This window comes from Bicyclus anynana, chromosome 6, assembly GCF_947172395.1.
Source record: "Bicyclus anynana chromosome 6, ilBicAnyn1.1, whole genome shotgun sequence".
Classification (NCBI taxonomy): Eukaryota; Metazoa; Arthropoda; class Insecta; order Lepidoptera; family Nymphalidae; genus Bicyclus; species Bicyclus anynana.
In genome coordinates this window covers 12,815,526-12,840,862 of record NC_069088.1, presented here as the reverse complement: position 1 = coordinate 12,840,862, position 25,337 = coordinate 12,815,526, and the positions used below count along the sequence as shown (strand labels likewise).

Below are 25,337 nucleotides of genomic sequence, written 5' to 3'. Positions count from 1 at the left end.
GATCGTTGATCATATACTTTGACAGAAAAGTAACGTCTTGCGAGGCAGGTCCTATACAATAATTGGTCTGAGTTAACAACCCATATTCGGCTCACTGTTGGGCACGTCTTCTCTCAGAATGAGAGTTAGGCCTTAGTCCACCACGCTGGCCCAATGCGGATTGGCAGACTTCACACACCTAGAGAATTAAGAAAATTCTCGGGTATGCAGGTTTGCTGACGATGTTTTTCCTTCATCGTTTGAGACAAGTGATATTTATTTCTTAAAATGCACATAACTGTATTTATGTATATATTTTTGGCTTCAGTACCGATTATTATTGTATAATGCTCTCGAACAAAAAAAAAACAAAATATCTTCAATGTACAGAAACTGATCTGTTATAATTTTATTATAAGTATATACAGATATATAGCTATTACACAAACAAAATCACGACTTGATAACTGTCAACCAATTAGTTTGTATTAACCATAAAACAAGGAATCGTTAACGGTTTATATTGCAAAACATCACATTTATGTACTTTCATTAGTATCTACCTACCTACTTACAAGATGGCGATATATATCGTCTTGAGAAATATATATTACATTCGTATGTATTTATTATTAGTCATTACTGACTTTTAGAGCTCTGCCTCATTAAGACGCCATGGCGACGTCGCCAGCGGCGCAGGCCTGGCTACTTCTGTATGGAGATTTACGAAAATACGAAGTTACGATTAGAATACTCATTAGATGAACTATCCCATATACAAGGACGGTTTTGAATTGTTATTATAAATTTTGCAGTATCGAAACTCATTATTTACAACATCAACTAGGTTCTATATTTCGAGCGAGCGTCCAAAATGGCGGCTGACTGGCGACTAAGTGAGCGACGAGCAGTTTACCGTGTACATTATAGTGGCAACGTCGCCCACGTAGAGTCCTGTAGCTCGTGGCCACGCTTCCATTTTGGCGACGTTGCCAAACTATCGCCAAGTGAGTTAAGTACCATACATTTTAATATTAGCTGCTTGGATACGTAGCCGGCGACGTCGCTATGGCGTCTTAATGAGGCAGAGCTCTTAGACTAAAAAGAATCAAAATATTTTACCTGACTTTTGTCGTATTTGAAAGCTCCAAGTCGGTTTGGACGTCTGTCTAACGGTTCGCCTGGAGTGGTCGTACAACTGTAGTTTGGATTGTGGAAAGAAATATGTCCCGTGGAATCTCTGTAGCTCTCTTTCATCTCCCCCCTCAACTGGCGGTTGCGGCGCCTCAAAACTAGAACATAGCAACAAGTCTATCAGTGTCGTAGTACAAATCTATTTGTTTTTATATCCATGTAGGAGCTTTTAGTAAGGTAAGCCCGTATACTCACAACACACGAAACCAATTAAAATGAGGCCGAGTAGAGCAAGCACTGATACCACTGCGGCAATGGTGCCTATGCCGTAAATCACTTTCGGAGCACGTGTGGGAGTTGGTTGGCGAGTATCTGGGCTCCCGATTTCAATGTCCATGTAATCGTAGAACGGTGGATAGTGTGACGGCATTCTCAATCCTACGCGTATGTTTGGAACTGAAATTGCAATTTTGTAAATTAGTTTATCCATAATCACAGATTAATCAATAATACGCAGATGAAGCGCACGGAACACGCATGTGTCGTAGCCGCTCCAAATACAAAATTCAAAAACAAATACATTCTCGAGTCAGTTCAACACGAAGCGTCGCATCAGTAACTTTCAGTATTATTCAAGAAAAATGGCGTCTTGTGTTTTTAAATATATTATAAACCGTTCACAAAAAGTAAAGAAATAAGATAGAGTATTTTTTATTGATTATTATATTAATTTGTTGTTAGTGTTAATTTTTGAAACAATTATGAAAAAAAGTTTGTATGTAAGCTTGTAAGCGGATGTCAAGGAGACGCGTGACATTTGGTTTTTTATGGGTTTCACCGGCTTCACCACACTGCTTGTAAAGACTCACATTGTATGATCTTTACTGTGTCCATAATATAATAATTCTGTGAAAGAAATTTTCTTTTTAGGTATTCATATAAAGACTTACTGGTCAAACAAGTTCTACCGTCGAAAGCGTCAGGACAAGCGCAAACGTAATCGTGTCCCCTAAAAAGACATAGATGTGAGCATCCTCCATTGTCCTCCTTGCATGGATTCCAGCCGTGTTGCTTCTCCGATGAAACAGCTTTTATTTCCATCACCATTTCTAAGTCTGTTCGTATTGCGGTCACGTTTTTGCCCGTCCTCTTGTCGGCACGCATTACCGACTTTTTGTACCAATCCGTCCAATATATGTACTCGTTAAACTAAAACATGTGCATTTATTAAGTATAATATAAAGTGTAGAATCCCATGTAGCAAAATCGAATAACACTTTATATTAATGACATTGATCAAAATGAATTACAGATTATGTTTGCTTAATTTCTCAACAAAGGCAGAAATTAAGATAACGTTAAGATAAGTAGATTATTTATAAAATTCATTATTTTACCGTATATAAAATTAGTTAGTTAAGTTACCTGAGTCATTCCAAATGGATTTTTGGCTTCAGGAACAAGTTGCACTCTATGTTGTCCATTCAAATCCGACGTATCAATTCTATCCTTTAAAGCGTCAGTCCAGTAAAGTCTTCGATCTTTGTAGTCTATTGTGATTCCATTAGGGAAACCTAAATCGTGGCTAACGATTATTTTCCTTTGGCTACCATCTAAAGCAGCTCGTTCAATGTTTGGACTTTCACCCCAGTCGCTCCAGTATAAATATCTGAAATGAAATCATATTTTGACCAAATGGAATTAAATTAGAAAGTGTATTTTATAGTACGGGCGAGACGGGACGGCGACGCGACGCTGGCGTGACGTGAGCACTTGTAATTTACTCGTTGATACTCTTATATAACTTGTCATGTCACAGCCATATAATGCTCCTCGCGCTGCCGCGATGTTACTCTGTCAATCCACACACTACAGAGGGCCTAATGGCAGTTTGATACTGTTACCGTCACGTAACGTAAACGCGAATTTCTAAGGAATTGAAACAGCGCCATCTAGTGGCACTACTACACAACTGTTTCAATTCCATTTAAATTTGCGTAAACGTCAACGTGATAGTAACAGTATGAAAATATTGAAAACTCCCACTAGGCACACTGTACTCGTTGATACTCGTATATCGTACTCTTACATAACTTGTCATGTCACAGCCATATAGTGCTCCTCGTGCTGCCGCGATGTTTATTCTGTCAATCCACACACTGCTCTATTCGCATTAGACTCGAGCACGCGCCGGCATAATACAGACCGGTGGGCATGACAAGCGATATATGTGGCAGAACAAATAACGTGGACACACGTCTCTGCTTACTTCCTACGCTAGTCGTGCAGTGTAAGACAGGTGGGTTACAGGTTGTCGGCGTACTGCCAACGGTTGCGCCGTGTCGCGTCGCGTCGCCGTCGCGAAAACAACATGAGCGCGATGGGACGGGGCGCAAGCGGTTCACAGGCGTAACGACAAAGCTTTTGTTCTATGAATTTTCATTTCAGCTGTTAAACAGACAGCGGGAGGAGTGCACGTTGTCTTTTGGGTAGGTACAGTCCATCCAACGTCGCCCCCCGCCCCAAACCAAAAATTATATTGTTAATACATACCCTTTAGCAGGGAACAATGCAAGTGCTCTAGGCTCAGTCAAATTAGTGATCAATGTCTTTCTCGACGAGCCGTCTATTCTCGCTACTTCAACAACCTATAAAATATTATAGTGTGTAAAAATAAAGAATAATTATAATACATACTTAATAAAAAATTATAAAAGGTATATTAAAATCTTTATTTAATTACATGTACCTTAAAATCGTTATCAGTCCAATATATATTATTTGCAATCCAATCTACACCTAAACCATTTGGAGTATCAAGTCCTGTATTGACAATCATTTTAGTTTCGCTCATATTTTCCATATTTATAGCTCTGAAAATAGAAACAAGTGATATAACGTTTTTTATTATGTATCTCTATCATTATGTATATTTACATCAACAATTAAAGAAATATCAATAACCCAACTAACCTTATCTCATTATTGTTTACGTCTGTAAAGAAAATGGCCTTTTTCTCCCAATGAAAATCGACTGCCACAGAATTTTGGATATCTTTAATTGGAAGTGTTGTGTCCCACTGTTCAGGCGTGTCTAAAGATATCAGGGCAATGTTTCCCCTAGCGGCGAACACTAGGAAATTATCAGGATGTTGTTTGCAGATTTTCGGATTTGGATCTGTTTCGTTCTCGAACAGTAACCCGGTGGGGCATGCGCATGAATATCCATGAGGTGCTCTGAGGCAGAGGTGAGTACACCCGCCATTGTTAGTCCCACATGCGTTTTCTAGAACGCTATCACCCTAAAAACAAATTAAGTGTTGTATATAAACGTTAACTTCATTAATGCATCATTCACCAACAGCACAATTACCTGAATAGCTCTAATATCCATAAGACCTTCGAGATTTTCTCTAATCGTTATTTGATCCTTTCCAGTGGATTTGTCAGCTCGGTGTAAAGCTTTCGTTTTCCAATCAGTCCAATAAATATGTGTACCCACTATAACAATGCCGTATGGATATGGAACTTGGTTGAGGAGCGTGCGACGATCGTTGCCGTTAAAATCAGAACTCTCGATGGTATACATTTTAGCGTCATTCCAATAGAGACGACCCTCCGTTCGATCAATGGCAAGACCATTGGGCCATTTTATGTTATTTTCCACAATGATTCGTCTGTAAGATTTCAATAAAAAATTATAGTATGGACAATGGATATATCTATTTATAATATGTCATTTAAGAAAGTAAAATCTTTACCTGCTTTTGCCGTCCATGTTCGCTCTTTCAATCTTGGCTGATGTACCCCAATCAGACCAAAACATGTAGCCATTTTCGTAGTGCAAAGCAATAGCTCTGGGCGAGTCTATAAAAAGAAACGATTTCTTATGGCGTCTATTATGTTTTAAAATATAAATATTTGTATCGTAAACAATTTTGTAACATACGTCAGATTTCGGGGTACCTAATGTGGGTCGGTTTCTATCGTTTTATTATTTTAGTTGCATGTTACACCTATTAAAATTCCCATAATTTTCAAGTCGACATATATAATTAACAAGCACTCGCGTAGTTCTCCTTCCTTTGGAAATACAGTAAATAAAATATAGCCTATGCCACTCAGAAAAAACGTGGTTTTCTATTGGCAAAAGAATTTTCCAAATTGGTTATACATATAGATTCAGAGATTATCCCTACAACCTCACAAACTCGCAAATTTTAGCTCTTTGTAACATTTAGGTACATTATAAAATAAACAGTTCTTACCTAAACCTGTCCATACTAAAACTTTTCTATTCTTGCCGTTTAATTCCGCAACCTCAATACTATTTCTGCCGCCGTCAGTCCAATATATCTGAAAATAAGTTATTTAATTAAAAATATACCGTAAGAAGTACTCTGTTGTTAAACATATATTGTTATAAAAATAGTTAGTACTTTTCTTCCTGCTGAGTCGATTGCTATCCCATCGGCCGTATGTAAGCCTCGTCCAATAATGGTTTCATTTTCTGTACCCTGTTTATTAGCACGTTTAATTTTCCTCTCTCCAGTGTCGGTCCAATAAATAAGCCCTGGAATAGCAAGCAAGTATTTTTAAAATACATATTTGCGGTTCGATTTAATATTAATGAAAAAAATACATTAATATTATTACTTTTCAGTTACAGAAACTGTAAATATACCTGTTTTTTGATCGACGTCTACTCCCAGTGCGTTCTTAAGCGATCGCATTGGCAACACAACATCAACTAGATATGGTACATCAAGCGACACTATTCTTATATCCAAACGATGGGCAAATATCAAATAGTTTATTGGGCCATTTGTGCAAGTCTTTCCATCCTTCTGCAAAAGTAATGAATGTAAAAGTTATAATTATAAGTGTATATAATTATTTTGACAGCATGGTATATTTATAACAAAATATTGGCTTACGCTAAGTTTTATTCCAATTGGACAAGCACAGGAACGTCCTTCAGGTTTTAGAAGGCACAGATGAGAGCATCCACCATTATTCTTACTGCACCTATAAGTCACAAAGAATACTATAATTTATACAAATATGATGTTAACACATATTGAAATTAATCAGTGTTTAAAACATTTACTTTATGATTTATTACATCTTTTTTAACATTAACAATATCCATATTTAATGTATACCTGTTTACGCCTCCGCGTCTATCTTTATGGAATACTCTGACGTCCATTAGACCTTCAACACCGGCGCCTAGAGTGCGCCGATTCCGTCCCGTATACTTATTTGCTGCTTGTATGGATTGCGTATCCCAGTCTGTCCAAAATACCTCGTCTCCATAAAGGTCTAGTCCAAATGGATGTGGAAGATGTTCACCTATGTAATAGACAGAATTTATTTTCTCATTCGTTTTTGTTAGTTTTTATTTCATTTTAGGATTCCGTACCTCGAAATTTAAAAACGGAACCCTTGTAGGAAAAAATTGTTCTACGTCTACGATGTTTGTTTGTCAGTCTGTCAAGACCCTTTATTTCGAAAACGCAGAGAGGTATTGAGTTGAAATTAAATCCGTATACTCAGGTCTAAGGTCCCTTGTAGCTGTGAAAACATGCAGATTCATAATCTGCATGTTTTTTCTAAGTTCAAGAACGGCTATTTTAAACCGTAGCCTTTGTTGGGTCCCTGTGTCACTAAGGGTATCGTATGAAAAGCCGTTATTGTACAATAACTTATACAGATTTTCAATTATTTTCATAATGTTTTTGATTTGTAAGTCATACTCGTACTTGTCCGACTTTTAAACGATCTTATATTTATGAATCTTACCTATTAAAACTTTACGTCCAGTACCATCCAGATTGGCATATTCGATAGTGCGATTGCCACCGTCCGTCCAATAGATACGATTATTGGGTAAGTCGAGGGCAAGACCATTGGGCCATGTCATATCACCAAAGATGAGACGCTTGCGGTTGCCTCCATCCATATCAGCACGCTCGATACATGGAGTAGAGCCCCAATCAGACCAGTACATAACACCACCTATTAACATTTATTAAATCCTAGTAATACCTTAAAAGCAACGACAGTTTAAGACATGTATACAGACATTTTGAAATAGAGATTTTTAATTGAGAATGAATACAAATCATAAACAAACAAACTTTGCTTGAAAATTACAAGTATAACAAAAGTTTACTTTCAAATTAATTTCATTTAAATGTTTCAATCTTTACCTAAGTAATTGAAAAATGTTATCTAATACAGTTAAGTCATGTTTTGTGTTACCTTTAGGATCCAGTACAATATCCCTCGGTTTATCTATTTTATCCCAAGCTAGCAATGTCCTCATGGTGCCGTTAGCGTTTGCAACCTCAATCCTGTTGGTACCGGCATCAGTCCAATACAACTTATCAGTTAGCCAATCATACGCCAGACCAGCTGGTGCAACTAAAATAAAACGAAATATAACGTTAATTTTCCCACTATTGCTATCGATACCGCTTGTTATAAAATCATTATTTACATCTGACTATAGTGCATATATTTTTTAAAGTTTTTATGGTATTCCTAAACAACTGTACAATTATCAATAAATTAATGCAGATTAACATTGATGAACCCAAGTTTGATGAATGAATACTTAATCCAAATTAGTGTCATTATAATATCAGATAAAGACTAATTTCATTTGGAGTTTGATTGACAGTTGCATAATCAAGATATGGGCAAGTAAAAAATGCACGATTTCAAAATGAATATTTTTTGAAATGTGTTTTTTTTTCTAAATCGTGCATTTTTTACTTGTGAATGTTAACAATCGTGAAATGTTTTGGTGAATTATTATAAAATAATCGATTTTTCGTCATTTGTTTCTTTTCTGTAACTATTTAAAACTGAAGTTAAGAAATTACTCAGAAGTAGATTAAAAAAATAAGGAAAAACAATGTTGAACAAAGGTTTATAATACACAAAATATGTGTCAGGAGAATTTAACTAACAAGTCAAAATGTAACGAAAATAAAACAGAGTTCACTACTCCGGACAAAAATGTTCGGTCTCCTACCCAATCGGACTCCAAACAAAGATAAATGTTGCATAATAGATCTTACTTAAATTTGATCCTACAATAACAACTTGATGGGAGCCGTTCAAATAAGCTTTATTGATGCTGTCTTTTTCTACGTCAGTCCAAAATATTGAGTTGCTGTTGTGATCCCAGTCGAGTGCTACAGCCGATTTGATGTTTTCTACTGGTATAACCTGCGAAAAAAAAATAAGTATCAATCAGTTGTAGTTAGGAATGTTTTGAAGGCATTCTCGTATATCCAAGCTCTGATTAATTTAATATTTACCATATCCAAAGAATCCGCCTGCTTCCGTGGATTGAGTTGCTTCAATCTGATATCTTTGCGTCGAGCGTAAAGCAGTAATTTTTCAGGTGTTTGTTCACACGTTCGTCTGAAATATTTGTTTCAAATAAGGACTTTTGCTTCAACTTTTTGATAAAAATTACTTTAAGCCTCCGCGAATTATAGACTAATACACTTTCTGCTCTCTATAGCAAGCTTTCTTTTCAACAACTTTTAAAAAGTAGTAAATTAAGGTAAATACTTTTAAGCTTAAGAGCATTTAATGAACTCGTATACGAGTATTCTAAAATATGCGAGTAAAGATTCTGTTTGTCACGTTCAGGTGTCCTATTTACCTTGCAATTTCCAGCCAATAAATTGTAGGTTATTAAAAATTGTAATGAAAAAAATACTCAAATAATTTATACACATTTTGAATTAGTTCTCCCTTACCCATCATTATTGAGGTTGAATCCAACTGGGCACCGACATGTGTATCCACTGGAGTTGGGCAAACACATGTGAGTGCATCCGCCATTATTACCACCGCAACGATTCTTGTACGTACGAAGTTGACGTAGAGGATGAAAACTGTAAAATACAACACGTATTATATTTTGAAACTGATAAAATATATAATTGCACGGTTAAGTCATTTATAATTACAAAATTTTTGTTGTTAATAATATATTTACCTTCGAATATCCATTGGAACATGCAGACTTGCGTGAACAGTCTGTATACCCATCCCAGTCTTCTTGTTAACAGTGGATATGCTTTTCGTATGCCAGTCGGTCCAATATATTGCATCCTCAAATAGGGTCAGAGCGAATGGATGAGGTAGCCCTTTGTTCGTTATCTAGATAAATAACATAAAATTGAAAATTTTAAAAAAGTCTCTAAGGTTGTGAAATTGTTAATAACACTCTCGATTAAGTCATCAATATTCTCTTTCAGTGCGCTTTCATTAGGGACCCGAGTATATTTGCAGACATTTGGTTATTCTTCCCCACTTTTACCCACCACAACTTTTAAATGGCTCAACCGATTTGCATCAAACCTAGCTAAGAACACTCGCACATAAGTAACCTTTAATACAAAAAAAAAACTAAATTGAAGTCCAAATCCGTTCGGCAGCTAGTCAGCTGAACTAGTCTTCTTAAATGATGTTTAGGATAATGGTTAAAATCAATTCACCATTTACCAATATCTTTATAGAATTACATAAACTTACTCTTTTTCTTTCGCGTCCATCAAATGTTGCTCGTTCAATGACGTGGTGCTTAGCATCAGCCCAATATATTTTGGAGTCCATGTAGTCGATAGTTAAACCGTTGGGCCAAAATATTCGATCAACAATGACGCTCTTTCGATTATTTCCATCCATATTTGCACGCTCGATCTTTGGATTCGGACCTAAAACAACGTTATTAAAATTTATGTTATGAAGACGATTAGTTCCAGGATAAAATATCAATGTTAAAATTATTCTATTCAAATTGATACTAGCATCTATTTCATAACTGTAATTTAAATTCATCAAATAATTTATGGTACTTTAGTTTTCTTTATTCTTACCCCAATCAGTCCAAAATACCAAAGCGTCACCAGGGTGAACAGCAATAGCTCTTGGTTTATCCACATCACTGGCTGCCAGAACGGCCCTTTGTGATCCATCCAAAGTTGCGACTTCCACCCTTCGAGTTCCAGAATCGGTCCAGAAAAGTAAATCATGGATCCAATCTACTGCTACACCGCCTGGTGTTTCTAAGCCCCATCGTATAACGTCTGAAAATTTTCAACAATTTATAATAAACTCCATTAGATTTCGACTTGTATTGTTTACATAATTATTTTATCTTTTAACTTTATTCAGTTTACCTGACATGTTGTTGCTATCAATTTGCGTTACTCTAATGACTCTCATGTTATTTTCAGTCCAAAATACCAACTTCTTCTCATAATGATAGTCTAAAGCCACTGCGTTATGCAAACCCTTCACAATTGACATGTAGTTGTCTCCACTAAGCCAAACCTAGACAACAAATAAATAATCTTCAGTTGAGCTTGTTGTTAAAAGTATAGGAATTTTAATTTGTAATAATAATTTTAGATTAATATAACGAACCTGACGTATTCCAATGCGATTGGAAAATAGTAGCGTGGGTGATTCTCCCACAGCCTTGCAGGATCTGCCGTCAGGTCTAAGGACATAGCCCGTCATACAACCACAATAGAAGCTGCCTTGCGTATTGGAACAAGTTTGAGAACATACCGGATCTTGTTCGTACATACACTCGTCGATATCTTTGCAACTGAAATACGGGAAAATTTAAGTGAAGTCGTCAAAGGGGTAACTTTATTACTAAAAAGACAGTTACGACGTACATACCTATAACCATCTTCAGCCAATACGTAACCCAAATGACAAGAGCAAGCAGGCAAACCATCAAATGTAGTTATACATTTTTGTTCGCATTTGTCATCTCTTGCACATTTCCTTTTAGTGGGACATTTTTCTTCATCGTCCCCTTGAGGACAGTCGTTCATGCCATCGCACACGTGTTTTCTATTGACACAGTTCCTAAACGCATCGCTGTGTATTGACTTGCACATGTATTGATCCATCTCGCAAAACACTTGACAGTCCATTTCGTCTTCACCGTTGGTACAGTCACGGACGCCGTCGCAGAGCCAGGTTTTCTAATAGGAAATATAATTATTCAAAAGTGCACTTAAAAATCATAACCTATTTAAAATTTAATAACTGTAGTGGTTTTGCTGCATCGTTGGTTCTGTTGTTAGCCTATTCGGTTTCAGATGAGCTTTTGGGTTTGGGTTCAGGCTTCCTGAATCGGGCAGTGAAATATAGAGCTTTCCGACAAGTTGGTTGTGTTTTACCCCGTGCCTCGGATGTTAAGCCGTCGGTTTCGCTCATTGTCATTACCATCAGCAGGGTTATTATGTAACTCGTTGTACCATTTAAATAATAAGACACTACATCGTTTTTCATCGTATTTTCATAATTGTGATCATCTAACTTAGTTATTTCAACGAAATGATCTTGACTACACATTTTACATCAAATGGCAGTGATTGTTTGTGATGTTTAACGATCATTTAACATGATTAATTTCAACGAAAATACGTAACCCTTTTGCGCTTGCAACTGTCACTTCTATATTACTGCCACTTTACGTAAAATGAAGATACTTATGTCATTTTATTGAAAATACGATGTTGGATTAATGCATAAACGAAAGTATGATGAAAAAACGATGTAGTGACTAATTATCTAATTATTTAAATGGTACACCGAGATACATAATAACCCTGCTAATAGCGACCATTAAATAGTCAAACATCACCCTAAGCCTGTCAACCCGTATTGAAGCAATCGTGTGTAAGCTCCATACACACTCCCAAGCCCTGTAGTGGGCCTTTAATAGACTGATACGATGAATAGTGGCTTACCGATACGCATCGTTTGTCAGCGCAAACATACTCATCGGCGGTGCAGTTCCTCATGCCGTGAACGTCGCAGTTACTCTCATCATCAGCGTCGGCGCAGTCTCGCTCCATGTCACAGCGCCAACGGTCGGGGATGCATTTACCATCGCTGCACCTGTTTTGAAAAAAATCACTAGTTAATTTTGTATCATCATCATCATCTTCAAACTCTTCCGGTCTTTTGCAACATTTTTAAACTGTGTGTTGTTCAGATTGGTGATTTGGTCCATTCCTTGACATCATCATTCCCCTTTATCGTTGTCTTCCTGGTGCAAGACCTTACTTTCCTACTTACTTACCTTCTAGGATCAACTTGGAATTTTGTATAATATTTTGTAACCCTTTGCCACAACATCTATACCTTCTTTCTTGATGAGTACTGTTTACCAACAAAGAAATTAGATATGAAGGTAAACTCATGTATTTTAAATTATGTATGGTTTGTTAATAAAATGTTGTATAAAATATATTAAACATATCTAATTCTAAGCTTCTAAGCTTCAGTTCTAAGCTTATTAATCAAACTTATTTTCATTAATTTAAGTACAAGTTAATTATAATTATTATAATTATTATTAGGTGTGAAATGACTAGTGATTAATACCCTCATTTTAAAATTGTTTGTTTGTAAACAGTATTTATCAAGAAAGGCTGTAGTATAAATACTCAACGTATTTCATCTCAGTTTAAGTACTCCCTACCTACGTAAGTTCTAAATTGTTTCAAGTTTATTTTGATATCCTCATTATTATCATATTGATCCCTTTTCGAGAATTGTGAGTTGAAAATATCGTACCACTTGTGCTTTATAGAGGTTACTTAAACGAGTACTTACTTGAACTCAGCAGAATTGCAGCTACCCGGTAGTATGGCACAAGAATCCTCATCCGTCCAATCACCGCAATCATTGTCACCGTCGCATTTGAAATCTTTGCGTATGCACTTTTTGTTGTTGCATTGGATTTCATTCTCACCGCATTGTAGAAGATCTATCGCTGTGGGTATATTATTATATCATAAATTATCTGCAGTCTAAATAATATTTTTTCATTCGTTTCCCATTTCAATAATATTACTTTTGTACTAATTCAATACTATAATTTCATTTTATTGCAGATAATATAACGCCGCATTTTATCAAATTATTTTAGCTATGTAATAAATTAATATTTGGTGTGTTCTTACGGCATTCGTCCTCATCAGAGTTGTCAGGACAGTCGGCTTCCTTGTCACATCGCCAGTGATGAGCCAGGCACTCCCCAGACCCACATGTGAATTGGTTATCACGACACCTAAAGAAAATTGTAGCTTGTTATCAGTGGAATTTACACGGTTTTTAACTAGGGTCAGCACTATATCTACTAATTGTAGTAAATGGATTTTTTTCTCCGATACCGATTAGCCCCTGAGCGTTCAATGCCCATGCTTCTACCATAATAAAGTGCGGTAGCCAGTTATGACGTTTGAACCGTGGTAGCTTTGGGAGGTAGCAGGTTTTAAGGATCCAGACCCTCAAAGTGTTTTTCTAAGTGTACTTTATACTTAGACGGTTTTGTAGTTGCGCAAAGTCCGTCTGTACATTTGGGGTCATTTTGGGGTCAAGTAAAGATTAAATTTTTAATCGCCTATCTCAAGATGTGGGGTATCGTTATCGGTATTTTTGTGCATTCCATAAGGTATTAAAGTGCTAACTCAATCTACGGAACTCTACACTGCGCGTGGCCCGACACGCACTTGGCCGGTTTTGTTTAAATTTAGCGACCTTCCCGATTCGCCTTAATGCATGCGTCTATCTGATGCCTCGTTTATCCTGTGGTTAACCTTATGAGCCTTCTAATCACGAGATCATTAGTTCGAGTACAAAGTTCAGTTATAAAATAACTAGCAGACGACGCCGGTTTCACCCACATAGATCCCGTTCCTGTAGGAATACGGGGATAAACGGGGCCTCTAGCACTCGGGGATAGAGTAGCTTCCTAACATGGACTTGCCAATGCACAACTTTAAGCAATGTGTTAAAAAACATTTACTTAGTCGAGGTTACTACACTATTGATGAGTTCCTTAACGACAAAGGTGCTTGAAGGCCATTGGATCAGCTTCCACCTTCACACAGGAAATAAAACTATAAGAAATTGTAATTTAATTGTTATCAAATGTAAATTGTAATACTGTATGACTTTTTCAAAAGAGCAACTGTTGAGTTTCTTGCCGGTATCTTCTCAGCAGAACCTGCCTTCCGAACCGGTGGTAGAATCTTTACAAATAGTCAACTGACGTGTCAAAAGTGCTTGTAAACTGAGCCTACTTGAAATAAATGAATTTTGAATTTTGAATTTGAATTTTGAACAGTTAAATAATTTTTCAAATCGGACCAGTAGTTCCTTAGATAAGCGCGTTCAAGCAAACAATCAAACGAACTCTTCAGCTGTATAATATTAGTATAGATGAGCTTTTCTTTCTTCCAAGAATTTTTCAGTAAAAATTAGGAATAATGATAATAGTCATTGTCATTAAAATTAGATGACAGTTATCGTTACAAAAATCAAACATTGTCACCATTGTCTAAGCAACGTGGCGGTGATAACAAAATTCATCACTCTTAACTATTTAAGCTTCCAAACGAGACAAGACGTATTGATTCCTGAATCCTATTGAAGAAAATACCCACCTACTGAATAGAAATCTACCTACTCAGTTATTTTTGTGTACGAGTAGATCTTCGCACTATATATAGCTTCTCATTAAGTTATTAGAGTATAAAGACGTGTTTTTATTATTGTATAGAGCGATCGCCCACGGATGTCGGATATATCGGGTCTCCTTCACGGGACACGGGCAGAGCGTGGGCGCGTAATCATGGCAACCGGGAGACCCCCTGCCGGGCCGGGCTCGACCGCGCACGCTCGAACATCTTCCCACCCCGCGTATTGATCTCTGGACCGGCTCGGGTCCCAACTAGCTAAGCTAGTGACACCCCGAAAAGGTGATCGAAATCGAGATACAATAATGCACTTTGCTCTAAAATCTGATTTTATTGATATTTTTCGTGATATTTTCTACTAGCTTAACATCCTAAATAAATGAACGTTCTGTAAAAAAATATTGCCGATGTTTTTTTTTCAGTTTTATAAAATAATAATCTTAATATCCATTTTTGACTAGCTGAACAGTTTAATTAAACGAACGTTCTAAGGAAAATTAAACTTACGATATTATATATCTCTCTATATTTCCACTGGGTTCTTGTTGGGTCTTTTTATGTCCTTGGTTACTTAAACCACCCACGGCACAAGAGGATCAGATCATCAAGAGCATCATCAAACAAAAAGAAACAAAACCACATTCGAGTTTTAGTCAGACGGACTTCTATTTGAAAAAATATCCATCAATATATAGTCTTATATTAAATATTTATTTAGAGGTATATCGAGGCTGGAATATTAGTTTTTCTGTCTGTAAATACTATCACACAACCAGGGCTGGCTTATGGAGTAGCTTAAGAGTTTGGAAAATAATTATGCCTTATAGGCAAAATTTTCGGATTTCTCCTCGAAATATCACCATATTTTTATTGTAATCTACTTAAATCCGACAAAATGCCTTCCCACATAAGTTCTCCCTACCTAAGATGTATTTGCACTGTAATGTTCAATTATTTATGAACTATATGATATGTAAACTACAAATTGTAAAGTATTAACTATAACGCCCCGTCACGTTTACCAAAACGCTATTTCAATTCAATATTGATTTGATGATTTCTAAACATTCTAGTATGATACTCGTATATCCAATTTTTTCTAGTCTAATATTTGACATGTTTTTTTCTCAACACCGTATATCAATGAATATGAATAAATATTATGCTATAATTTTACAATTATAGTGACGAAAGATCCTGGGTAAGAAGTTCCAAATCAGAAATTTCATATACCTATTTTGTTTAGTTACGCTATGCAGGCATCCGATACGTACGATGCTGATCAGTGGGATCAGCATCGTACGTATCGGACGCATCGCATCAAATGGATTTCAGTATTCTTTGTATAGAAAGTCATACAAGGGCGTCCACTGATACGCGTCGTACAAATCGCATCGAACGGATTTTATCTACCGTAGGTATAGTCTCGATAGATCGATTGATCTAGCTCACAAAAGTAAGGTGAATAGCCCACTATTCAAGTCTAACATTTTGTTTTGTGTCTAAAATAATCACAACTGACGTCAGAACGAAACAAATTATTTGATAAATCAAATTAAGCAAATTGCATGCGTGCGTCATAGTTTTGTTTTGCCTTCCCATCCACTGACGATGGTGAGCTCGTCACCATTACGTCACGAAGGGGTTATAGAATACCTACAACGTTATTCTGAACAGGGTTGCTATTTATGGAATAACTATTTTTATGCTTTTCTATTTCAGGGAGTATTAGGTAACTCCTCCGTCTACGAGTTTCATCCATATACTAATATCATAAATCTGCCTTGTTGGTTAGCCTATGTGGCTTTGGCAAGAGGTTCTGCGTTTTGAGACCTTATGAAAGGTTTAAGCCCCGTTACAAAAACATTCGCATGAAAGTTTTTGTAACGGAAGTTATAAAAAGTCATCATTAGCAACCCATATTCGGCTCACTATTGTGCACGAATTTCCTCTCAGAATGAGAGGGGTTAGGTCTTAGTCCACCACGCTAGCCCAATGCGGATTGTCAGATTTCACACACGTAGAAAATTAAGAAAATTCTCAGGATTCCTCACGATGCTTTTCCTTCACCGCATTGTATAGAATACCTGAATTATACAGATTGCTGACAACATATACAGGTTGCTGGGGAGTATTTGCCTTAACTCTGGGGCTATATTAATTACCGAAAGTTAATTAAAAATGTTCAAGGAACATGTGCCTTAAAATTAATATTTTCGGGGTAAATAATAGTTCTTTTCCAAATAAATCTTTAAATGTGTCCCTTATACGCATCCTCATAATTATGATTAGCCAAGTTTTACGTATTTTAAAATGCAAGGATACGAGTAGATAAAGGCATATGTTACATGGATAGTCGAAATTTGAATTACTTTGTACGAAAACAAAAAGATTTTATTTTTTAGATAATAAATATTAGTTATGCAGTTCAGCTCCTTTAAGTGGACTCGTCAACACCTTGAAGTTATGGGAAATACTCCCGAGCACCCTGTATAATAAGGAATATAAATGATTACAGTATACGCGTCTAAAGGCGGATTTACATTTGTCTGACTTGTCGTGTTGTGACGCATCAGAACAGAATCGGTTTCATACATTGTGTATGCGACGCATCAGAAACCATCACGACATGTCACAACACATACGTTGTAAACATTACCATACAAAATGTATGATACCGATTCTATTCTGACGCATCACGACACGACACGTCAGACAAATATAAATCCGGCTTAAGTAAAAGATGCCTTTATTGTGCATATTTGAATTTATTGTGCTTCAGAAGCACAGCCCTAACGAGTTTTGCATCGCACTTCAATAACAAGGAAGAATAGGAGTGAAGCACAATATAAACATTCGTTGGTGCTACTCAACCTAATAGGGGCATTATAGGTGGGGAGCGAGCTATTATAGTATGCAAGCTCACAGTACAGAACGGTGCTCAAACGGTTTGTTTAGTAGGTACTCTTGGTGTAAATATTTTGATTTATAATGGCATGGTAAAAACTACAAATTGCAACAAAAAAATAGTAAAATCGTAGTTAAATTTTCGTAATATATTTGCAATTAAAATATATGTATAATTTCGAACTAAATAAGCAAATTCAGTTGGTATCGTCCTTGTATCTCGATTTAAATGTTTTAAAGTGTGACTGTGAGAGTTATTTTAGTTGTAGTAGCTCTTTGGGACGTAGCGCTTCTATCGCAAATGAATCAATTTTCTATCGACAAGCAGCGTTAAAGATGTTCTTTAACTCATAATACGGTGTTCAGGAAGTAGTGAGAATGACTAATTTGCAGTTATCTTTTATAAAATGCTATTTATTTTTCAACGTAGACATCATTTAGGAGTACACGTATACACTTGGCATATCTTTTCGAAAGTATTCGTCCTTTTAAAAAAATGGGTAAAAAAGCGATTACTGCGTTATCATCATCAAATTTCTGATCTCTAAGTGTTCTTTTAGCCGCGGAAATAGACAAAAATCTCTAGGGGCTAGATCAGGTGAATACGGTGGGTACTCCATCAATTCAAAACCAACATCTTCAATGTCAGCCATCGCAACTTAGGACTAGTGCGCAGGGGCGTTATTTTGGCAACACAAAACAATTTTTGCTAGTTTCCACGTCGTCTCTCACGTATCTTATCACGCAATTTTTTCATTTGTTCTCCATATAAAGATCCCGTAATAGGCTCCATGACTAAGGTATTCGATCATCGGTTGGGCCAGCGTGGTGGACTATTGGTTTACCCCGCTCATTCTGAGAGGAGAGTCAAGCTCAGCAGTGAGCTGAATATGGGTTGATAACAAACGAACGAACATTATACCTTAGTAAAATATTAAACTAAAAAGTTAATGAAGGGTTACTTACTTTCCCTTGGGACAGTGGGTCTCGTCAGAGTTGTCTCGACAGTCGTTGTCGCCGTCGCATGTCCAATCTTTGTGTATGCACAGTCCGTTGGCACATTGGAACTGCTCCGATGTGCAGTTCGCTGATGTACCTTCACAACAAAAAACGTTGTCTTGAATAATACTACGCAAACACAGATTGCAGTGGGTTAAACCCATACGTTCTATCTGCATGTTACTCTTTATATGCAGATAGAACGTATGGGTTTCACCGGCTTCACCACACCACTTGAAAGCGTCATTCGGGATCAATCTTTATTTTGTGAACGCAAATAAGTCATTTGATTCAAAAGTTTCAATTCAATTATGCGTCTTTAAAGACGCATAGACTTCAACAAGTTTTAAATAAATCGTTAAGACACGAGCAAACAGTGCTCCGTTCTCATTAAAATAGGCGAGCTATTTTTTATTGCTTCTAGTCCATACTCTTCATTTTCTTAGCAATTCTTAGAAAACTGCTAAAGAAAATATACTATGTAAATTATGTATAAATACTGTAATAGTATTGTTTTACTACGGGAAACGCTATTCGGTTTCATAACTATTTTTAAAAAATCTTAGAAACTTGTTTACTCAAATACTATGTTAAGTAGGTACAATTTACGCCACACCTAATGCAGTGCTTTTAACGATTCTTACGTTATTTTTTTGTTACCGTGTTTTTTTTTTTAATATGACCATTCCTATTATTCCTATTTCCCTCTAACAAGAATGGCATCACTGTATTAGGAGTGGACACTACAATAGACCAACGGGGCGGGGATCGTACCACCACCCCTCCGGTGATGAGTCCTACCGCTCTAATCATTGAGCTATTGAGGCTCTAGGCTTTAGAAGTGTTATATACAGCAGTGGGCATATTGGCTGATAATGATGATGAAGATGACGTTATCTATACTAATATTATAAAGCCGAAGAGTTTGTTTGTTTGATTGAACGCGCTAATCTCAGAAACTACTGCTCCGATTTGAAAAATTCTTCCAGTGTTAGATAGCCCATTTATCGAGGAAGGCTATAAGCTATATATTATCCCCATATTCCTACGGGAACTGGAACCGCGCGGCGTCAGCTAGTCTTTAATGATAGCGCTAGAGAATGCTTCGTCGCTTACCACAATGAACATTTGTATATCGGCTCTAACTGCCTCATTGGACCAGCCTTTGTGATTCACGAGGTTCTGGGTCGGGCTATGAGATACTGAGTCTTTTATTAAAATCTTTATTTTAAAAAGCTGAGTCCATTTTGGACTATGTCGAATGTCCGTAAGCCAGCCTTTGTATTTGTGTCTAATCTTGTAATTTAATAAATTTTCTTCATACCTTTTCTATAAAGCTGTACCAGCGCCCTGGCCTGATTGTGAATGGGCCAGGGCACCATTACAGCCGCCCACCTCTCTTAGTCATCATCGTTTTTCGTCGTGTTTTCATTTTTGTGATCATATAACATGCATGACCTTGACTATGCCATGTTACAGCAGTGGCAGTGATTTTCTAGTTTTACGATCATCTGATATCAATATTTCAATGCAAATAACGATTTTTCGTTACAATAATGTTACTACTTGCTACTAACACTAATATATTGATGCCATTTTACTTAGAATTACCATAGTCGTAATTATGTCATTTCGTTGAAAACACAATATTATATGATGAAAAACGACGTAGTGACTCATTATTTGAATCGTAAACCGAGATACATAATAACCCTACTGTTCCCATAACATCATTCCCATACATTTCTCTAGTTATCGAAGCGTTAGCGTATGTAGAAAGAAAATCGTGCTACATGGCTACAGGTCCTGTAAAAGTAAAATGCTGATAATAATTACCACAATGAGTCTCGTCGGAGAAGTCTCCGCAGTCGTTGTCGCCGTCGCAGATCCAGTCGAGCGCGATGCAGACGCTGGTGCTGTGGCAGATGGTGCGGTTCTCGTGCTCGTCGCAGGCGGGCGTGCAGCCTGCTTCGTCTTCGGAGTTTATGCACTCCGCCTTGCCGTCGCAGCGTTTCTCCATTGGGATGCATTTGCATGATGCCTGTGGGAAATAATCTTTAAAAATAAAAAAAAAAAACTTAACTTGAAACTATCTTTAAAGTTTATTTGCTGAATGTATAAGCGTATCAATTTGGTAACTCATCATTTATGAGCGCCTAGATTCCGCACTGTAGTATGTTAGGGACTACGAACAACTATTCAGTTCTATCCAGTCCATAGAAAATAACGATTTTGTATGGAGCACGCATCCATTCAGCTTTCTGCGTTTATACAGCTTTCGCGACAAAAAGTATAACATGAGGACAAATCATGAGAGTGCTATAGATAGAGTTCAGCGTTGTACACGGATGATCCAACGACAATGATCAAAGAAAATTTTGATTATTTGGTGACTTCGCATCGGAACATTGTAGAATTAGCATCCTGAGGATGCTCCAGTTTTGGAATGATGCATAGAGGATTTTCTGTCATATTTAAGCGACGTTGTCAATTGGATTGGTCTGTTTATCGCGGATTATTATTAAAACAAATGAATTAGTCACCTTTAGTATAATAATATTTCACCTGGCATGAGAAGAATCCCTCGGAGCACGGTATACGGCAGCTCCCGTCGTCCACATCTACGTCGTCGTCATCGGCAACCACATAAGATCCCTTGGGATTTACGTGTATCCGACCATTCGCTGCAAACACATAGCTATTATAGAGCCTATACTTGCTAGATCTTTTAGAAGAGTTAGCTAGAAGTTTGACTATCCATACTCCTATTGGTAGGGGAACTTAGCCCAACGCGGGTACCTACAAGAAGCGGGAGCTTACGATGTTTAGATCTTTGTCATTTAATGAAAGGTATTTTAGATCAGCCTAAGCTCTTAATACCTACCTAAATACCTACGGTAGGCAATTACAAAGTTGTCAAGGAATAGTCCAAGTATACAGCCATTTTTTTAATTTTCATCGAGACTTCACTCATTTCAATAAAATGTAATTTTTAATATCTGATGATAAGCTTAATGTCTGATGATAATCTGTGCAGCTTACGGTAGAACGCGCTTGCCTAGTTGGTCAGTCACGCTTGCTTTGAAGACAAATACTTATCTTGCGGCCCCTGTGACAGCGGCGCATAGCCGATGGCAGACAGCGTATCCGGGACAACAGGTATTAACAAAATAAGACTTACGGTACCAAGAATCAACTCTTGTGTAAGGGCTGTGGGGTCTAAAGCCTGGCACGGGTATGGACCGGAGCCTGGCAACAACTGGTAGAGTAGCACGCGGCCTGTAGCGAAGCTCGTGTCCAAAGCAACGGGTATAAACAAAATATAACTTACGGTGCCAAGAATCAACTCTTGTGTAAGGGCTGTGGGGTCTAAAGCCTGGCACGGGTATGGCTCCGGAGCCTGGCGGCGGCTGGTAGGGCGGTACGCGGCCTACGGCGGAGCGAGTGTCCGGGGCATCCGCCGTAATGTTACCCGGACGTGGATGTCCCACCGATGTATGCTCGTCAGTGTAAACTGAGGAAAATAAATTGTTAGAACTGTCTCTTTTTTTTTAAATAAATTTTGTAAATAAAATTAAGCCTTAATAACTCAGTGGTTATAGGTAGATAATAGGTTTAGTTAATTTTTTAGAGTTATTCGTGTTAGTATACTGGAGTAGTAGTACCTAGCTTTTTAGTGTGAATTTTGAAAAAACAATCAATAAAAATCTAAATGTAAATTTTAAAATGTTAGGTAAATGTAAAATGAAATGTAATTAATTACCTTTGATTACAGATTACATTAGGGAGTGGGTCCATGGTGGAATCCATGATCTCTCTCTATAACCGCGAATTTATTGTGGCTTTTATTGAGGAATTATTGTTGTCTATTAAATTATTTAAACAAGTATGACAACTGACACCGGCAAACTAACTAACTTAACTAGGGCTGCATCTAGCAAAAATAATACAAGCCAAATCTTACCGCATATCCAAAAACTAGCCAGAATGATAAAATGCCTGGCAAAATTTGCCGCCATGATGTACGGGGCATGGGCTCTGCTCATATAGCCTTCCATCTAGGTGACTTGCGCTGCTACCGCGCGACCTATGCCATTCGAGAGCTGCAGCATTGCTCTCTGCACACCACGACGCACTTTACGCTTGCCTAGACAAAAAAAAAATTTATTGTGTACACCGTAATTATTATTATTAACTGGCGGGAAATTGATAAGTATAAACCTCCTAAATTACAATTAACCCTGTTATTTATCAGTAGTTAATTATTTATTTGAAAAACATACCATAACACAATAAACAGCAGATACTTCTCGACTTCTTTTTTAATACTTAACTTAAACATAACACTTTCCATCAGTTTAAATCTAATGGTGTACACAATTTTACGGTGGAATATAAAATAAAAAAATTAGTTACATCACTTGTAACTGCAGAACGGCTCAACAGATTATAATCTGGAATAGTATTTTGGATACTTTTTATCACTAGGGCTATAATTGCAGATAAATAACGAGACTACCTAAGAAGTTGTTATCACATGACGCAAATCTGGTTCACACGTTGTATAATATATAGAATGTTGTTGTAATTGGTAAACAAAACTACGTAAAAATAGGAATGGGGACATCCACAGAGCAAGATAGCCCAAGGCTAATGTGAATACTCTATAAAGCAATCACTGCATTATGCAAATTAATCAGCAACTTGACCTTATCTATCTTTTACATATTACTCGTAGTGTGGTGGTGAAATAATTGTAAGAAGATGAAAATATGTAGATAGATACATACAATCGAATTAATGTTACTTGATACTATACATGCTCAAATGCTATCAATAAGCATTTGCTTAATATGTATGTCGCAATGGTTAAATTGTATAGTCAAAAAAGAATTTACAACTTTGGTCAAAAAGTCAAGAACCTAAATTCGTATGAACATTAAAAATATACAAACGAATAGCGGTATTTTTCGTAAGAATCTCTTGAGCGAGCCTGGTAAAGCAGGAATAAAAGAGGTACAAGTGATTTAGAGGTGACGATACGAAAATGATACTCACTCATATCACATTATAATTTAAATGAGTTATTAATGTGTAAATTTATAAGCTATAGCATGTATTTTAAAAGTTGTATTTTTTATAGAAAAAGATTAATTGTTATACATTATAAATATTAAAATAAATTACCATAATATATATTTTTAACATAAATGCTTACATAAATAATACCTATAGCATATAATCTTGCAACAGTTGATGTGAATGTATTTATTTTTGCGTATTTTTCTTACATTTATCGCAAATTAGAATGCAAAACCCGAGAATGACGTTCCGATATTTATAAAAAATAATAAATCGTAACTTAATTAATAAATCTATCACACAAGATGATGTCAAACAGGATGTTAGTTATAAATAAATATGATTGCCAATTATTACAAATATAAGACGCAATCTTTTTATAGATGCAGCCATATTGAAAAATTGGTAATTCTATTGGATTGTGTAGCGCCTGCGCTACAATGTCTACGCTGTCTACTTGTTGATCCCGATTTCATTCACCACGCATAGAGCCGCGCAATCTACGATTTAAGGTGGGCGCACACTGAACACTGCGCCCCAAAACACGAAGTGTTACACCGCGCAGGCGCTCTTGTTTTTCCATGATGGAAACACTGACGGCGCAATTAAAATGGCCCACATTTCAAGCATTTTAAAGTCTTACCTTTCGTATTATTTTTAATTTCATGTATCATATGATATTTACCAATAAATATGTTTATATAAACTTTATTAATATATTGTTTGAAATCATATCACAATATGCATGTGCCACTAAATCAGATAACACAAATTTTATGGATCTTAGTTTCACGATGATTGCTACATATTTAATTTAGGAACTGATTAAGTGGCATTTTGTTTCGTGCCACGAAAATTAAGCAATTGTTGTTCTAATTGCGAATACTTGGATGTTGAAATATTCCTATAGTGCTTTTCCAAAATCATTATTTGATACTAAACCCATTGGATTATATACTCGTATATGCATATCCGACTAAACCAGATATTACAAACAAAAAAGTCCATAATCATAAGAATACAGTACTAAAAATCTTATAACATGGCACGTGGCACATTGTATTATGGCACGGTATATGTAACGATTGTTTTAGATAATTACGACTGACTGCATATTGAATTTTTTTTTATATGTATTAAAATAATGACTGTCACAACATACGCTACATAATATCTACACATCACAAATATTGCTAAAATCGAAAGTTTGGTATTCTTTAAGCTTAATCAGTATATTTACCACATTAATTGATATCTATTATACATAAGCAAAAAGCTGAAACACGCACACATCATTAACTTCATTCAAGTTAAAGGAATCATCTACCCTCACTTTGATAAACACGAATTCCAAAACGAAATTAATTTATATGTAGTACAAGTTAAAAATAAGCGACTAAGATAGGAATAATTATTAAAAAAACAGTGACGTACTTGAGACGTATTTGAGAAAAATTAAATATACGAATTCGATTTTCACACATTAATTTAAATGTAATATACGATAAGAATAAGTAAAGGCAAAATATTTTATGATATTAAATAAAATAAAAATGAGTAATTTTTAAACGACTGCCCACAATTTACAAACGCGAATCTGAATATGAATTTATATGTAATTAAAGATTAGAATGAGTGAAGAGACAATATAAGTAATGTGAATTTATTATATGAATGCGAAATTATAAAACA

At 36.3% G+C, this 25,337-nt stretch overlaps 1 protein-coding gene across 2 annotated transcripts in view; it reads right to left on the bottom strand.

The window, feature by feature from the left end:
- LOC112056117 (low-density lipoprotein receptor-related protein 4) overlaps positions 1-25,337 on the bottom strand; it is a 30,614-nt gene that overhangs the window by 4,675 nt on the left and 602 nt on the right. The window contains exons 2-34 of one of the 2 annotated variants that reach the window (XM_052881974.1): positions 22,528-22,710; positions 21,895-22,077; positions 21,129-21,247; positions 20,400-20,604; positions 18,531-18,660; positions 13,140-13,246; positions 12,790-12,949; positions 11,919-12,069; positions 10,837-11,147; positions 10,573-10,759; positions 10,326-10,479; positions 10,023-10,232; positions 9,679-9,860; positions 9,140-9,303; positions 8,898-9,035; positions 8,448-8,553; positions 8,205-8,355; positions 7,381-7,542; positions 6,919-7,134; positions 6,279-6,468; positions 6,051-6,141; positions 5,798-5,960; positions 5,553-5,686; positions 5,382-5,469; positions 4,875-4,980; positions 4,487-4,790; positions 4,087-4,415; positions 3,863-3,986; positions 3,667-3,761; positions 2,539-2,782; positions 2,064-2,322; positions 1,369-1,569; positions 1,102-1,290 (exon numbers count right to left, since the gene is read on the bottom strand). In XM_052881974.1, the coding sequence (XP_052737934.1) occupies positions 1,102-1,290; positions 1,369-1,569; positions 2,064-2,322; positions 2,539-2,782; positions 3,667-3,761; positions 3,863-3,986; positions 4,087-4,415; positions 4,487-4,790; positions 4,875-4,980; positions 5,382-5,469; positions 5,553-5,686; positions 5,798-5,960; positions 6,051-6,141; positions 6,279-6,468; positions 6,919-7,134; positions 7,381-7,542; positions 8,205-8,355; positions 8,448-8,553; positions 8,898-9,035; positions 9,140-9,303; positions 9,679-9,860; positions 10,023-10,232; positions 10,326-10,479; positions 10,573-10,759; positions 10,837-11,147; positions 11,919-12,069; positions 12,790-12,949; positions 13,140-13,246; positions 18,531-18,660; positions 20,400-20,604; positions 21,129-21,247; positions 21,895-22,077; positions 22,528-22,621 (5,647 nt within the window). In that variant the 5' untranslated portion in view covers positions 22,622-22,710. The remainder of the gene's footprint in view (positions 1-1,101; positions 1,291-1,368; positions 1,570-2,063; positions 2,323-2,538; positions 2,783-3,666; positions 3,762-3,862; positions 3,987-4,086; positions 4,416-4,486; positions 4,791-4,874; positions 4,981-5,381; positions 5,470-5,552; positions 5,687-5,797; positions 5,961-6,050; positions 6,142-6,278; positions 6,469-6,918; positions 7,135-7,380; positions 7,543-8,204; positions 8,356-8,447; positions 8,554-8,897; positions 9,036-9,139; positions 9,304-9,678; positions 9,861-10,022; positions 10,233-10,325; positions 10,480-10,572; positions 10,760-10,836; positions 11,148-11,918; positions 12,070-12,789; positions 12,950-13,139; positions 13,247-18,530; positions 18,661-20,399; positions 20,605-21,128; positions 21,248-21,894; positions 22,078-22,527; positions 22,711-25,337) is intronic. The other variant, XM_052881973.1, reaches the window with a different exon arrangement.